At 37.6% G+C, this 16088-nt stretch overlaps 1 protein-coding gene across 1 annotated transcript in view; it reads left to right on the top strand.

The window, feature by feature from the left end:
- Positions 1-16088, top strand: part of Plekhm3 (pleckstrin homology domain containing M3) — a 176677-nt gene that overhangs the window by 55803 nt on the left and 104786 nt on the right. The window contains exon 4 of the mRNA XM_026394591.2: positions 15370-15515. Coding sequence (XP_026250376.2) covers positions 15370-15515 — 146 coding nt within the window. The remainder of the gene's footprint in view (positions 1-15369; positions 15516-16088) is intronic.

The raw sequence follows: 16088 nt of genomic DNA, 5'->3' as shown, positions 1-16088 counted from the left end.
TTTTCTCATCTGCAAGATAAAGAGATTTATTCATTCAGCCCTTCTACAAATGTTTATTGAAACCCTACTAAGTACTGCACTATGCTATAAAGAAAATAAGACAATACCATTACCCATCCTCACAGAATAGGAAGAATTAGAAGGCAGACATAGATAAGCAGTTGTGACACACAGTTGAACTACAAGGTCTTTGACTCTCCTTCCAACTCTTCTAGCTCTGTCTGGCATATTTTAGAGGGAATGCCCTTGCTCTATGCAGTCTCTCCCTTTCTCATTCTGTGATTCTTTGAATGTCTATAGAAGATTAGAGAAAATGAGATTAATGTTCTCCAGTTAAATCTCATTTAATAAGTAATACTTTATTCCTTTGGGGAAAAGTAAAACTAGTCGAAATATCAATGACTGAGGGAATAGGAGATGGGAATCCTTTTCCTGGCTCTGATGTCTATCGTTGGAGGAATTACTTTTTACAGCCTAAGTTTCTAGGTCCAAGAAATAATTTAAAATAAAAATAAGTGGAGGATAAGAATGTGAAAACATGCTAAAATAGTAATGTGAGTCTACGAGAGAAGAAAGTGTTATATAATTTGTATTTTAAACTGTTTCACATCCTGAAATTCAAAGAGATTTGATCACTTTATATAAGTAGGCCTTTTGATTTTATAGGATATAAATTTGCTTTTTTGATTTATTCCTGGTATTCTCATCATAGAAGTCACATGTTCCTCTTTGATATGTTTCAGAAGAATAAAATCATTTTGAATTTCAGAAGATATAGATCTTTTGATAGACCTTCCTGAACTTCATAGGCCATAGCTGTGCTCTTTTTTTTTAAGCCGTTCATTTCTCCCAGTCTTTGTTGCTATACTTTGGTCTGGAAAGTTCTTGTCCCTTTTTGTAGCTTCCTTTTTGGTTAACATTGTTCTCATCACATGCTCATTTCTGGCTAAACTTCTAAAGAAAGTGTTAATGTACCATTGGACTCCACATTGAGTTAAAAGTTTCTATTTACTGACCTTTCACTGGGAGAGAAGTTGGTCTAGGTATGGTTTTAGGATAGACTGGGGTAGGTCAAGATATTCCTTAATTTCTACTAGTTCCTTGCAAAACCTAAGCTTTTCATGGACCCATTGAAAGAATTGCTTGAGAGTTTTCTAAAATCTGTTATACTACCTGGAGTGAAAAAATTTGTCATTTTAAAATACATCTCTAGATAAGAAAATCTGATAAATTAACAATACCAAGTTATTTCTTGCCTTAATATTTTCATCAAATTATTCATTTATTCAACAAATATGGGCCACAAATAGTGCCAGAAATTGAGGTATGGGACTACCAAACTTAATTTTGTAGTAGAAAATACACGTATATGCTTTGAAATATGCCAACACTGAAAATATTTTAATTAAATCACATGAATAAAAAACAAAGAGCATAAAAGTCCTTTCCTCTCCTCCTTTTATTCTGACCTTTCCCAGATCTCATCTCACCTTCAACAAGTGTGATTTGTTATAATTCAGATTGACCCTAGTCATCCTCTCCCTATGGCTATTCCATGCCTTCCCAGTTCTTTCTCTCTCAGCACCAGCAACATTTCATGACCTGCCCCTCTTGATTGCAGCTTACCCTTTGCAATCCCACCCCCCCCCCCCAACTAAGTCCAGCCACACTGCTTCCCTCTGTTTCTCAAGTGCATCAGCTCCTTCCCTCTACCTCAGAACGTGTTTGGGTGCCTCTCCCTCATCCCCACCACTACCCCCAACTTAGATGCTCAAGAACACCTTCTCCAATCTCTCACACTGATTATTAGATTCCCTCCTCTCTAATGCTGATTTAGTGCCCCCTAACTCTAGTGCTGGTCATAACTGAGATTATATTGTCATTTGTGTTATTTATTTAATGTCTGTTTCCTCCACTTGGTGCACATGCTCTGATGGCAAGGGCTGTGTTGGTATTGTTTCATCTTTTGTTGTTGTAGTTGAGCTGTTTTTTATGTTGCCATGGCTAGCCTTGAGCTTGTGGCTCAGGCAGTCCTCCCGCCTCAGTCTCCCAAATAGCTAGGACTATAGGTATGCACAACGGTACCTGGCTCTGCATTGGTCCTGTCCATTGCCAACTCCCTGGTTCTGCATCTGGCACACAGTAACAAGTACATAGTAAATATTTCTGATCATCTACTGTTTTGGACTCTTGCTCTCTATTCCCATCATTGGGTTTTCTGCTTTCACCATCTTTTCTATGAGTCCTATATCATCTATAGATAAAATCAATGTGTTCTCTACTCGATCATCTTGGTTGTTAAAAATTACTTATAAATGATGGTACCAGCATTTACCGTTTGGCAAACTGGTTAAGATTTTGCAAGTTTCCAGGGACTTTTAAAAACATTTTGACTACAGGTCCTCTCAGAACCTTTATTATACCAAAGTGAGGGATAAATATGGAACATTTCCAAACTTACTTAACCATAATACCCCCTCTTAGTGGAACTAGGATTCCTCAACGAGGTTGCAAACCCCCTGCTCTGGGAACTGTATTGTTAGAGTTTAGTTGACATATTTGATATAGTTGTGCAATCAACATTTTGCAGTTCAATTCTAGCACTGTTAGCCCAGACCGCACAAGTTAGGGGTTCAGTTCTCCACAAGATTGCTCCCACTTTAGATTCCAGCCACAGGTTTAGGGTTTGGGCCACCTCCACTCTGACTGGATACAAGTTCAGACACTCCCTCAATGCACTCAGGTTTCACTACTTGCTAGGAAAAACAAAAACAAAAACACAGAACTCAGGAAAATGCTATATTTAACAATTACAGTTTTATTGTAAAGAATACAAATTAGGAAAGACCAAATGAAAAGACTCAGAAGCCAATGTCTAGGAGGGCCCCCCAAACATAATTCTGTTTTCTCTCCTTATGGAACCAGGGTAGATTACCGTCCCATCAATCAGTGAGTTCAATAAGAAAGTCCCCCTGAGCTTCAGTGCCTGGACTTTTTTGTGGAATTTCATTTTTGTAGGTATAATTGAATCAATTGCCATGTGATGGAATTAATCTTCCAACTCCCTTCTCCCTAGAGGTTAAGCTGGCTCAAAAATCCAATCCTCTTATCACATAGGTTGACCAGATCTAATCCTAAAGCTGTTTAGTGGTTCACCTATTAGCATAAACTCAGGTGTTTTATCTGAGGGGCTCATAAATAGCAGACACTTGTATCATGTAGGGAGATTCCAAAGTTTTAGAAACACTCTGCCAGAAACCAAGGTCAAACACTAGACAATTATTTATTACACAGTGGCTTAGGACACTGAATGGGCTATTTCTACAATAAAAATGGCACATGGATGAAAGAAGGATGAACATTGTATATGGTTGCCCCTCAGAAAATGAGGAAGCCTCATTTCATTTGCCCTGTCCCCTCATTTCTAATCAGCTACTGTGATGTGGCTTTCTGCACTTATTGCATCTACCTGGGCAAAGGAAGTTTCTGGTGGTATCTTCCTGTATGCTTCTAGAACCAAGCAACTTCAGAGACAGACAAGAAATTGACCAGCTCCCGGCTGCCCAGCCTGCTGCAGCCTCCCTGAGCCCCAACTCAGGGTGGTGGGATGATGTCCAGAGGTTTTGTGGTCCCAACTCTCTAACCCAGATACTACACTCAGATATTGGTTTAATATAGAGAATGTTTCCTTTTTAATAGATATAAAAGTCACTACTAAAATTTATTTACCTTTAACTGAAAAAATTTAAATTATGCTATATACCATTTCTAGAAGGAAACTAAGATTCTAAAACTTAAGACGTGTGAGCTCATTTCAATTTCTTATAATATTGAAAATCACATTATAACCAGGTACCAAGGGTTTTGTCTTCCTCATATTTTTTCAGTAAAATAAGTAAATCATGTAGAGCTGAACCAAAAGCTTTCCTGAAAATCACTACCCTTTCAAATCACCATACCTGTGCTTCTGACACAGAGGAACAGACTTTGAAAGTCTTGGTCTCTTTCTCCATCTCCATCAATAAAGATGATCTTCTCAAGCCCCAGACTGTTAGACACTAGACAAAATTTTAGATACACTTGATGCAATGGCTAGGAGGCATCCAGATCCAGAAGACTAAGTAATAAATTAGGAGCACGAGAACTTGGTCTTCCCTTTGTAGCTGTGCTACTGGTGTGTTAAATAACTTGGAGCCCACCTTACCAGTCCTGTGGGTCAGCATCTACAGTACACCATGTTGAGGGAAGATTAAACTTCCTTCCTTGGCTAGAAACAATTCAAATGTTTTAAAATATTTGCTGAACCAAAATTAATGTACAATATCACTGAAATTTTGCCCAGAAAATATGGGGAGGTCCTTCAAGTGACCCCTTTAAGAGAAGTCTTTCTGTGGCCTACCCATGGCCTTTGGGAAAATGATGTTTTTCATCATTAAGATAAAGAATTTTAGCTTGAGCAAAAGGTGCTTGATAATGCAAATCATCCCCATCTCTTCATAATCTTTACCCAGTGTCTTGAGTGTTGTTACCATCACATTTGCCTTTCCTCCCTATTCCCGCTGTTGGATGCTGTCTGAGCCATCATCCTTAAGGAATTTACCAGGCTAATAAATAAAGAGGTCAGGAAGTTGGAGATCAAAATATCACATGTACTGCTTAGAGATCACTTTTATTATTATGTAATAGATCCCTAAATTAGACACACACCAGAGTCAGACAAAATAGTAGACACACATGGTGTGGTAGCTGGAATCTCTAAAGCCAGGCACTTCTTCTAAACTTACCAGTCAGATGCCTTATTTCTCCACCCATAAGGGTTGGATAAGGGAGAGAAGCAGGGTATGTTACTCTAAGAAATGCCTTTCAAATGGCAACCTGAGGACCAGAGAATAGAAGTTCCCACTTATGGCATTTTTCTGTCTTGCCTCTCAAGTCTAAATAATCGATTATAAGCAGTGTATCTTCAAATACTAAACATTTAGTTAAAAGATTGGCTTTGGAGATGGTCACATGTTTAGAGAGACAGAAATTAGAAGGTGTAAGATAAAAGAATAAAGAGGAAAAGCAAACCAAAGGCATTCTCTAAATCCAATAGAACACAAAGAATTTGGTTTGGGGTGAAAATGAAGAAATCCAAGCATGGATTTATGAGAAGCTGATGAAAGTAATCTTTTTCACTTTGAGACTGTTCCTAGTACTACTCAGATCCACTCTCATGACTTTAATTTTATCAAATTGTTGTCATTACCAAAATAGCGCAAGTAGACATTACTCTAAGAGATGCTGTCGGGGTTTTTTCAAAGGTTTTAGCAAAGAAGAGGAAAGATTGTGTTTAAAGATACTGTAAAGTTCAAAGAGATGAGATGCTTGTAAAATATAAGAGAAGCAGGTGTTAAGAATGGGGAATGACGTGAAAGAGAAGTCAGGGGGATGCTGTAGAGGCACTGCATGTGATCAAACTGCAAACCTGATGAGATTAATGCAAGATGTGACTTCTAGATCCAAGCTGAGGGAAAACCAAGTTTCAAAAACAGAGTCAGGAAAGACGGGTTGCTTCCCCCGCAAAATAATCTGAACTTCTAAGCCAATAAGAGTTGTTGGCCTTTCCAAGCATCCTAATAGAGATGTAACTGGGGAACCACAAAGAGAGTTAGTGGAGGTTAATAACATGTTAAATACCTAGGGAAATCATTATCGAAAGAACATAATTGGGGCATACATTGGATTCTCTGAAACAAAAGGGACAAAGCAGGGTTGGGACTAGAGTAAGGTGAGTGAAGTCTTTGCTTTAGTCTTTTGCTTTAGAATTTAACGGGTGTCCCAAAACCTTGGCAAACAAGATAAATAATATTTTAATATTATTAAACATTAAAATTAATTCTCAACAGTCCTTGATGAACAAAATATAAAAAGTTAAGAGACAATGTCATTATTACTGTTTTTCCTTTTGCTTCAGTCTAATCTAACTCAGCACTGGTTTGGAGGAACATTCGAGTAAGACAGTTTACTTAATAAGATATCTTCCCCCAAAGTTCTTAGTGCATAAGTTCCACAAAGCCCATCCTTGCATTTGTCTTTTCACAAGGACAGTGAAGTTGATCTGTCTTTCCTGTCTGGGATTGTAGGAGAACACACAAGGAATCCTAGTATCCCTATGTTTAAGATTCAACTGACAGAAAGAGATAAACTGGAACAAAGGAGTGTCAGTCCCACCAGCAGCAACTTTCAGGTCTGAAACAGCATAGCTGAACTTTTCTGGTTTTGCACTTATTTTTCAAGTAAGAGTTCTTGGTTGACAAGTGTTTTACCAAAAGGATTAGTATGCATAGAGAAGAGCCCCAAGCCTGGCACTGATCATCACTCATGGTCACCTAGTGGTACCATGTGGACAAAGTCTGTCTTTCATGATACTTCTTCAAACTAATTGAGCAGCAAGAATCTATTTTCTTACTATAAGAAAGCAGAGCTGGGGAAAAAACTCTTCCTCCTCTGTAATAGATGTCATACCCATCGCGGGCAGAGAAAAGTGACAAAGTAGAGTCAGTATATGGAAATCTTACTTGACCCTCTTGTCTTGGTACTGTCACTGGGCTTATCAACAGTGGCACTATTGGCATGTGGAGCTGAGGAATTTTTTGTTGTGCAGGGCTGTTCTGTGCATTGTAGGATGTTTAGCAGTATCCCTGGCCTCCATCTACTAGATATCAGTAACTTTGTCACTCCCCTTTTCTGACAATCAAAAATGTCTGTTGGGACAGATAACTCCCCTGGCTGAGAACCACTGGGCTGTCAAGAAACCAGGATTGTCAACTATGTCCAATTTTCCTCATTCAGCTTTTTCTCACTTCTTTGTAAAATAATAAATGTCTTTTGCTGAAATACATGTTGATTCAGACCAATTAACATTTTATAATCTAAGATCTCTGCATTTTCATGGGTTGATTTAATTAAAAATAGTAGGTTATAGAAATAGAACCCTCACCAACTAACTTTCCATATCAAATATATCTGATGCTTTCAATTACAAGAGAATATCCAATTTAATTTGTTTTGTACAATAAAGAGTAATCATTCTCAAAAAACTGAGCTCTTGACATCAGTTGACCTGGTAGCTCAAATTTTTAAACTCTGTTTTTTTGGGAACGAATACGCCAAATAGCATTGCCCCCACCTCCAACCTCCTGCCCCTCTAATAGAGCTCATGTAATCGTCACAGCTCAAAACATCATTGGCATCTTTGTTGGTCCCTTTTCCAGACCCCTGACATCAGGTAGTTGCCAAATTGTTTGCATTTTGTTCTGTAACATCTCTTTCTCCCTTGCTGTTCCCAAGCCTACCACCTTATCATGCACAAACTGGTACAATAACTTATTAACTGGTTCTCTCCCCTCCCAGTATTTTCTTACTAATTAATCCTCTCAAAACTCCTTCTCGAGACAACTCAGCTGTTCCTTTATCTTATTGATTAGTAAGGACCCCTCACCCTGAGCATTTGGCATTCTTATGTTTTAGTTTCACTTTATCACCCCAAGCTCTTCTCCCAACATCCGTCTACTTATGACCCTCATGTTTTCCAAACATACTCATATTTTTCTGATTTCAGCCTTTACTGATATCATTTTTTCAAAATCTTTTTCTTCAAGATCCAGCTCAATTGCTCACATGCCTACACCACCTTCTTGATCTCCCTAGTTAGTTGTGATTGCTTCCTCCTTTGTCTTTTTTTCTACCTTGTAGATTTGCATTCTTGCTCCCCATCTCACCAAATGTGTTCAGAGGGGACGCTAATGCTGGTAAGGCCCTAGACCAAATTCATTAATGAACTGAACCATGTTCTTTTGTATAAATTAATTAATTTTTTGTCCTTGTCATTTTGTCATCTACAAGGAGACGATTTTTATATCTTCCATAAAATACCTGTGCAAAAATTCATTTTTATAGTTGCTTGACGTTGCTCATCAAGGGCCACTTCAGCCACTTCTGTTGGACTCAGACTTTTCACCATCTGTACAACTGCGGACAGAATTGTTTTATCACTCTTTGTCAGTTTTTTAATTTGTAAAACGGGGATAATACCTACCTTGTAGAATTGATATGAAGACTAAATGAATACATTCTCATGTGCATATGCACAAGTATATATTATGGAAGATGCCTATGAAGCACCATATATTTGTTTATCCATTTACCTATTATTATTATTATTTTGATTTTTAAATTTTTCATTATTCTCTTGAAAATCTCTGGGGAAAGGACAAACACAGAAATAAATGAGAAAATCTAGTTATTGACCATTATGAGGAAAACAAGATGGAAAAAATATTAAATTTAGATTGACTTAAACATTCTAGAAGCTGAATTTATAACATTGCATTATTAATGAATTTTACACCAATGGAAACACTATTATTGATGTATCTTGCAAGAAAAATAAAAGTAACTTAACAACATGCCAGGCACAGTGGCACATACCTGTAATTCCAGCTACTTGGGAGCCTGAGGCAGAAGGATTAAAAGTCTAAGACCAGCCTGGGCAATTTAGTGAGACTCTGTCTCGAAATGAAATTAAACAAATGACTGAGATGTAGCTTAGTGGTAGAACACTTCTGGATTCAACCACAGTTTACTGCCAGAAAATAAATAAATAAATAACTCAACAACTTAAATCATACCTTTTGGAAGTAAGAATCTGTTACAGATTATTTTATTTACAACTCAAGGCAGATATCTAGTAGATAGAAAAGCAGATTCTCTAGAACAGTGCACATGTTTACTTAGTCACCTTAGCAAAAATCAAGATTTATTGCCTTTCAAGATAAATTTTGACTAAATATTGACTTTAGGTTCTCAATCATTGTTTACCTGAAAGGCCAATAAATCTTGACATTTCTCAATGTGAGTTGGAATCTACTTGGTATTTATTAATTTATTTCACACAATTTTTAATCTTAATAACAACATTCCATGAGATTAGACAAATATTGTAGAGTTTAGCAAGTTTATATTTTCAATCAGCAGTAATTACCTACACATGATATTCCCTTCACTTCTTATTTAAATATATTACTTTTAGCACTGTTTATACAACCTGGGCCCTACAAGTCAAAGCTGTCTTAGCTATGTAAATATTCAGTGCAAAACAAAAGCAAAATCTCACCAAATAACTTACAGGATACTTTAAATTTTAAGCCAATTAGTATTCAGATTGGTTGTCCTTTTTAATTGCCACAGTTCTGCAGATTAATCAAGTAATACATGAATCTGCTTCACAGATGACCTCTGTCTTGACAGTAGATATCTTTGGTTCTGTCTTGGTCTCATCTGTTGCTCTGTCTCTCTAGATGTAATGCATCAGTATGCATCAGATGCATCAACTCTTGCTGCATCTATGCCCCGTGCTAATACTTTCCAAGGATAACATTTACCATATTGCTGTGTTAAAAGGAAGATTCTTTAGGTGCCTCCATTTTATTTCAGAGGAGTTATTTATTCCTGCTATATTCTTAAGGACATAGCTCGCTAGCAACAGCTGTAGTCCATTCTACAGTTGCCAGCTTAAGTTGACCTAAATGTGTGTCAGCCACAGTAGGAACAATTTCCTTTCAAGTATGATTTATGCTTTTGAACATGTGTCAGTCCTCTGACCGTTCAGAAGAACTTTATGAGTCAAAGTTTCAGCCAACAAGGAGTGACAATTTCCCATGGATAATCTCTTGTTCCTATAAAATTTGTAGATGTGCAAAATATGAAATCCATCAGAAAAATGTCCTGTTCTGATGAACAGAAGAGAATTTCAGTATGTAGCATTGGAAATAACCAGTGAGTATATTTGAGGATTGTTTTAGCATGTATATTTCCTCCTACCCACAAAGTTTTAATCCCCTGGGAAGATAATTCATTACTAGGGACTTAAAACCTCATAGAGAAAATAATTTTGAAGTGTTGCAGTCTATAGTGGATCCATAATTCCAACAACCACTTCATCATATTCATTATTAGCAATTACAGGTGGTACACAATTGATTTTTTAAAAGTTCTCCTAAGTAAATGCCTTTTACTCTATGGGTCACCACCTGGGCCCAGAGAAACTTGGATGCTTGAAACAGGAAAAGTTTTGTATCACTGGTTTCCAGGTAGTTATTTTTCAGTGTCCCTCACCCTTTGCCCCCTTTCATTCTACAATTGTGTAGAATTCCATCTTCTCAGTTCCACTGTGCTAACTGAAATCACATGTGTGTTCTTGTCTCTTACATCTCAGCTCTGTCCCTTCTGACTGTGGAGGATGCAAGTCTAGGGCCCAGGTTTGTTTTCCACTTCCTTTAATCAACACTAAGGTTACACTGAAAAAATTGCTTGTGCTGGGTCAGGCAGACCTATGTTTAAATGTTGCCCAGCTTTTTGCTAATACCAGGTTGAATAAACAGAACTTTCCATTTATACCAAATTTAACACTTTCTTTTAAAAAGTATAAGTTCAACACTTAACTACTTAATGAGCCAATGGTTATAGACTGTAATCTAGGAAAACTAAATTCTTCATGACTTTCCCCACTAATTCTTGTAAAACAGCAAGTCATTGAAACTCAATTTCTGGTTTCCTTCATTTTGGAAAATCTGGTCTCGAGAGCCTATGATCAAATCCCAGGTCTTCAAGCAACATTTTATGTCACACTTACCCCAGCTCACTGATCCCTGCCAAGACCCTGGAAGAAAAGAAGGGAAGGAGAGGGAAGTCCCTTCATCTCTTCTGTGGACATCTTGTTCTACCCTGTGCAAATGGTTAAAGAGTGTGTGACACCAGGTTTTTTCTCTTTTTACACAACAGATGAAAATTTGTCTTCTCACTTTGTTTATCTCTTTTCCTCCCTTTTACAAAGGCACCTTCTCTTTCTTTTATTTGCCTTTATTCTTTTCTTAGAGCGTTTCTTACCTCCAGATACAAAGAACTGGCTTTACCTTAAAATTAGGTAAAAGCTTATTTTAAGGGACGGGAAGGGGGTGGTGTAACTGACCAAGCTTAAATGTGGTCTGTGCATGCTCTCCTCCATGAGGGAGATTTACCTGGGCCCAGCACAGCTGATGTTACTCCCTTCAGAGACCTGTGCATTCTCAACTCCTGGCCAGGAAGGCGGACTGAAGTTGGTAGCTATGAAGTAGGAAGAAGGTGTTTGGCTCCTGCTCAAGATCTCAACTTCAGTAACACCACACTGCAGCCAGCTGAGCTCACTAGGTACTCTTGATAGAAGAAAGACTGTGCTTCATGGAAGTTCATGCCAAAATTTCTGCTTCAACCCCCAGCAACAGATTCTTTTGGGTGTCTTAGTGAAAGGCCATTTGGGAAATGGACTGTACATGCAGCAAATAGGATTTCAGTTAAATGGTGACATTTGTTTCCAAAAGTGTATCAGAGGGGAAGCTAAGCTCTTCAGAGCATGTGTTCATTAAAGATTTGAAGTGGGGTGGGAAGCAAAAAAAAAAAAAAAAAGGCCAATGGGTTCTCTTGTGAGATAGTTTTTTGTTCCTATGAATTGAATACACTGAAAAGTTTCAAAAAGAGACTGGGAAGAATGTATTTGCTTTGATCTAACATGTAGAGTGTTCCCTTCTACAAATGCCCTTTAATTTAGAAACATTGTTGAAAAATCTGTTGGAAAGTACATAAAAATATATGTAAATAAGCTCTAATTAGTTATTTCAATTAATTATTTTTTGTCCTTACTTTGCAGCTCTATTTTTCTCCCCCATAATGTTGCTTTTCAGAATCCAGCTTTGGCACTCTCCAAAAAATGTGTTTTTTAACACTCATTATTAAGAAAACACATTTTTTCCCCTGTTGAAACCTTACAATGATAAAGTAAAATCCAAGATTGTGTATCTTTATGGAGAATTGTTTCAGACATTATTAGTCCATGATTTGCTAGTATGATATTAAAGGAAATCTTGCAGTTAATTGAAAGACCCAGTGTTTCTTTGTTGAAATAGATGGTATGTGTTGTTTTTTAGAAAATGAGTCTACATCAGGCCAGTAACTAGCCTCTAATCTTTTTTCTCAACCATCCTATGCTCTTTCAAAGACAAATACATTGGATTTGGGGGTGAAAATTTTTATTTCTTTCCAAGTTGAATGGAGTACTTCCTAGTGGAGATAAGAATGCTCTGAAAAATATATGTAAAATGAACTTAGCTTACATCTATACTGCCAATATTTAGAAATTGACTAAGAACCTGAAATGCTGATTTTGAAAGCCTAGAAAGTAAACTATGTGACAAATAATGAGATTTACACTCAGCAGTCTGTGTGTCCTCTGCACTTTGGTTGAACAGAAAGTCTTAATAGCTTGGAGGGACCTTGGAGGAAACCTAGAAATCAGGGAGCAGACCTTAGCTTTTATCCATCTGAGTCCCTGGTAGAGACAGGGAAGGATGATCATTAGAAATGCTGATCATCCTGATCAGCTACTCCAAATCTACACACTAGAATTCATTTAGAGAAAGGGGTCCAAGTATTTCACCACCATCTCCAGAACATTCTGGTGTTGAATTTGACAGTCTAATTTAGGTTAACCCCTTTATTTTGTGGCAAGGAAGCAGGCCTTGAGAGTTTGATGGATCAGGCTCACCCTGAGCCCTGGGTAAGAGGAGACCCAGGTCTCCCGACTCTAGTCTATATACAGTGTGCACAAAGCTGTGCCCAGGCAAATGGACAAGTTCAAGCTGACTTCTGGGTCAATAGGGTGATTTCAGCACTGAGAGAAGGACTGCATGACTAAATAGGGTATGAAGGTGAAGATACCCAGGGACTAGGGGTAGGAGTTTAGGTGCTACTCCTCTTGTCTAAACTAAACCCTGAATGAACCCTAGCCATATGCTCTCATCTTTTTAGCTTTTATGAGCCCAGAGACCTCTCTGCAAAATTGTGAGAATGTTTGGCTTATTTGCTCAATAGTTGAACCCCCCAGCTTTGGGCCTATGTGCCCAACTGATTTAAACATTTTTAGGCTATGTGTTTTTTTCAAATGCATATTTTAATATTGCCTTGTTGCATCCAGAAAATTATAATGAAGTCATTAAAATCATAGGCTGAAGCCTAGCAGTACCTACTAAAGAATATATAAACATTTAGGAAATGCTTACTGATGTTTACTATATCCAAAATTCAAACAACCAAAAAGCTAAAATAATTTTTTTTTTAGTGTTCTATTGTGACAATTTAAACTATAATGATCCTGAATTTCTGCAGGATTCACCTTCTAAATCATTAGGAAAGATTGAATTCTATTCTCTGTTGCTTCAGTGTCGATTTAGTTTGGCTATTTCTAATATTTGGAAACAGCAATATTCTAGTGTCTAGGATATGTTAGGTTCCACTGAATTTTGTCCCATAGTTTATATGTGAACACATTTCATATACAGTTCATAGAATGGGCAACATATTTTAACAAGGATGTTAATGAAAGTGGACCGTTGTAAGAGACAAGTGGTCAGATTAAAAGGATTACTTTTGGAATAGCTATGGGAAATTAAATTCTCTTTATGTGTACATGTGCCAGATAATACTTAGTTTATCATTCCTTCAACATAAACATTTATTGATGGTCCAGTATGTGTAAATCTCTGTGTTAAATGCTGTGGATAAAAATATATATATATCTGAGAAATTTAATGTGGCTGGCTGGAGAAGCCCATAGAAAGGCAAGACCATTTAAGGAGGCATGTGCTAAATGCCAAGTGAGTAACACAGACAATGAGTGCAGCAAAAAGCATTCCAACATCCACAGCCTTGGCTTGCGCAGCATCTCCTCTGTAGAGCAGGAACTTGTTTGGTTCTTCGTTATCTTTCATGCATTCTTTCTCCTTCCTCAGCCAGCCTGACAAACAGGAGCTGGTAATGATTTTGTTGCTGCTCAATAGTAATGAAATCCACTGAAGGATCAAGTTTTTGAAGCATAACACTTACATATTTACTTACTATTTTTCAGTACCTCTTGTGTTTACCAAGAGTAGGATCTAATTCTCTTTCTGGAAGATGCACCGTGAAGCTACTTGATTATGAATGTCATTTTATTTGTGATAGAAGTTCCATTGGGTGTTCTGATACTTTTGTTTTAGGAGCTCATGTGAATCAGTATCTTTTTAGGTTGGCAGTTTGTTGAATAAATGTGTCTGAGCTCCTTGTATGGAAATGGAGTGCAACACAGATCATTACATGATTATTCTTGTTATTGAAACAGTAATTCAGTTTTCTGCATCATGAAATAGTGTCAGATCTCTTAGATCAACATAGTTTTTGGCACCCAACCGTGAGAAGTGCCATAGTGGAAGGATTTCTGAAATGGAATCTGCAGATCGGAAATGTCAGAATAGTCATACTGTTTGTGTATTCTTGATCATCAGTTCTGGGGCTGCTAGGATTTTGTCCTTTGGGATGATCATAACAGAATTTCCATTCTAATTATGTAGGAGGTAGGACTTCACTTCCAAAGAAAAATAATGGCTACTTTGTGGCAGGGCCATGATTATTACCAGGGCCCCTGGCAATAGCTGGACAATGCTCACAGAATCACAAACTTTCTGAAATATGAAATGGGTGTTAGCAGTCACTTGCGAGCAGCCAGTGCTCTTGAATAACGGGCAGGATTTGTTGGCGTAGAGAGCAGAGAAGGTGTTGTATAAGGAGAAATAATGTGAGCTACTAAGTGAAGGGTAGAATGAGCACATTGTGTTTGTTTGGGGAGCCATGTGGAGAGTTATCTGACTGGAATAAGAGGTTGTATTCCCATTGGAGAGTAGTGAGAGGGAAAGGTGAGATGGGGCTAGTCAGTGGCCAAATTCCTTACATTGATTTTGTAAGCAAAGCAAGGCTACATATCAGATTTTAGAATCATTTTAGCATCAGAGAAACCTAGAGCCAAATCTAAACTCCACCATTTATTGGCTTGATGACCTCAAACAATATGTGTAACCTAGCAAAAAATCTTCTTTTTTACATAGATAAATTAGAGCTGATGATATCTTCTTCATACAAATGTTGTGTTGGTTAGGCCAGAGCCTGTATGAGAAGCTCTTTGCAAACTGCCTGGTACAAATCAAGTTTCTGCTCTGAGAAGCCAGGAGATAATGGTGTGTTTATAGAGAAACTGCTCTCTAGCAGCTGAATGAAGAAGAAATAGAATAGATTCAGATGAGACCAGAGACAGGAGAGCAGTTAGGTGACATAGTAGCCCCCCAAGTAGTGAGAGAGGGTGGAGATGGTCAGACCAGGAAGAAGGGAACTCATCTGTACCCTGTTGCAGACTTTCATTTAATTTGTGTAGCCTTGTCCTCTGGTATCAAAGCACAACAGTCATAGACTTTCTTCTGCCTTGAACAGGCTGCCATCGACCCATTGGCCTTTCCAACGGGAAAGCCAAGGTGTGCAATTACAGTGGCTGGTATTACTGCAGCAGCTGCCACGTGGACGACAGTTTTCTCATCCCAGCACGCATAGTCCACAACTGGGATACTTCAAAATATAAGGTAAGTCCAAAAACTGACTTAGTAGTAATTCAGGTGTCCACTTGTTGCAGGTAGATTATAATAAAAGATAACAAAATAATTTAAAGCAAATTTGATTAGGTAGTCTCATAAGAGCTGCCAGATTTTATTTAATATTCTTACATATCTCTCAGATTAAAGGCTTCTTAACTATGACTCATTAATTTCCTAATTTTAAAAGATACATAGCAACTTAGACTTTTTGGCCTTGAAAATTAATGATAGAGGTTAAAAGAGAATTCTGATAGGCCATTCTTTTTTTTTTAAATTTTTTCTTTTTAGATTTACATGACAGTAGAGTGTATTTTGACATATTATACATACAGGCAGTATAACTTGTTCTAAAGAGGATCCCATTCTTGTGGTTGTACATGATGCACAGTTTCACTGGTCATATATTTATTTATATATGAACATAGGACAGTTATGTCTGATTTATTCTATTATCTTTCCTATTCCCATCCCTACTTCCCTTCATTCCCTTTAATCCAATGAACTTCTGTTCTTCCCCTGCCCCTTACTGTGTGTTAGCATCCACACAGAGAGAATATTTGG

This window comes from Urocitellus parryii, chromosome 1, assembly GCF_045843805.1.
Source record: "Urocitellus parryii isolate mUroPar1 chromosome 1, mUroPar1.hap1, whole genome shotgun sequence".
In the NCBI taxonomy this organism is placed as follows: Eukaryota; Metazoa; Chordata; class Mammalia; order Rodentia; family Sciuridae; genus Urocitellus; species Urocitellus parryii.
This window is presented reverse-complemented; position numbering and strand designations above follow the sequence as displayed.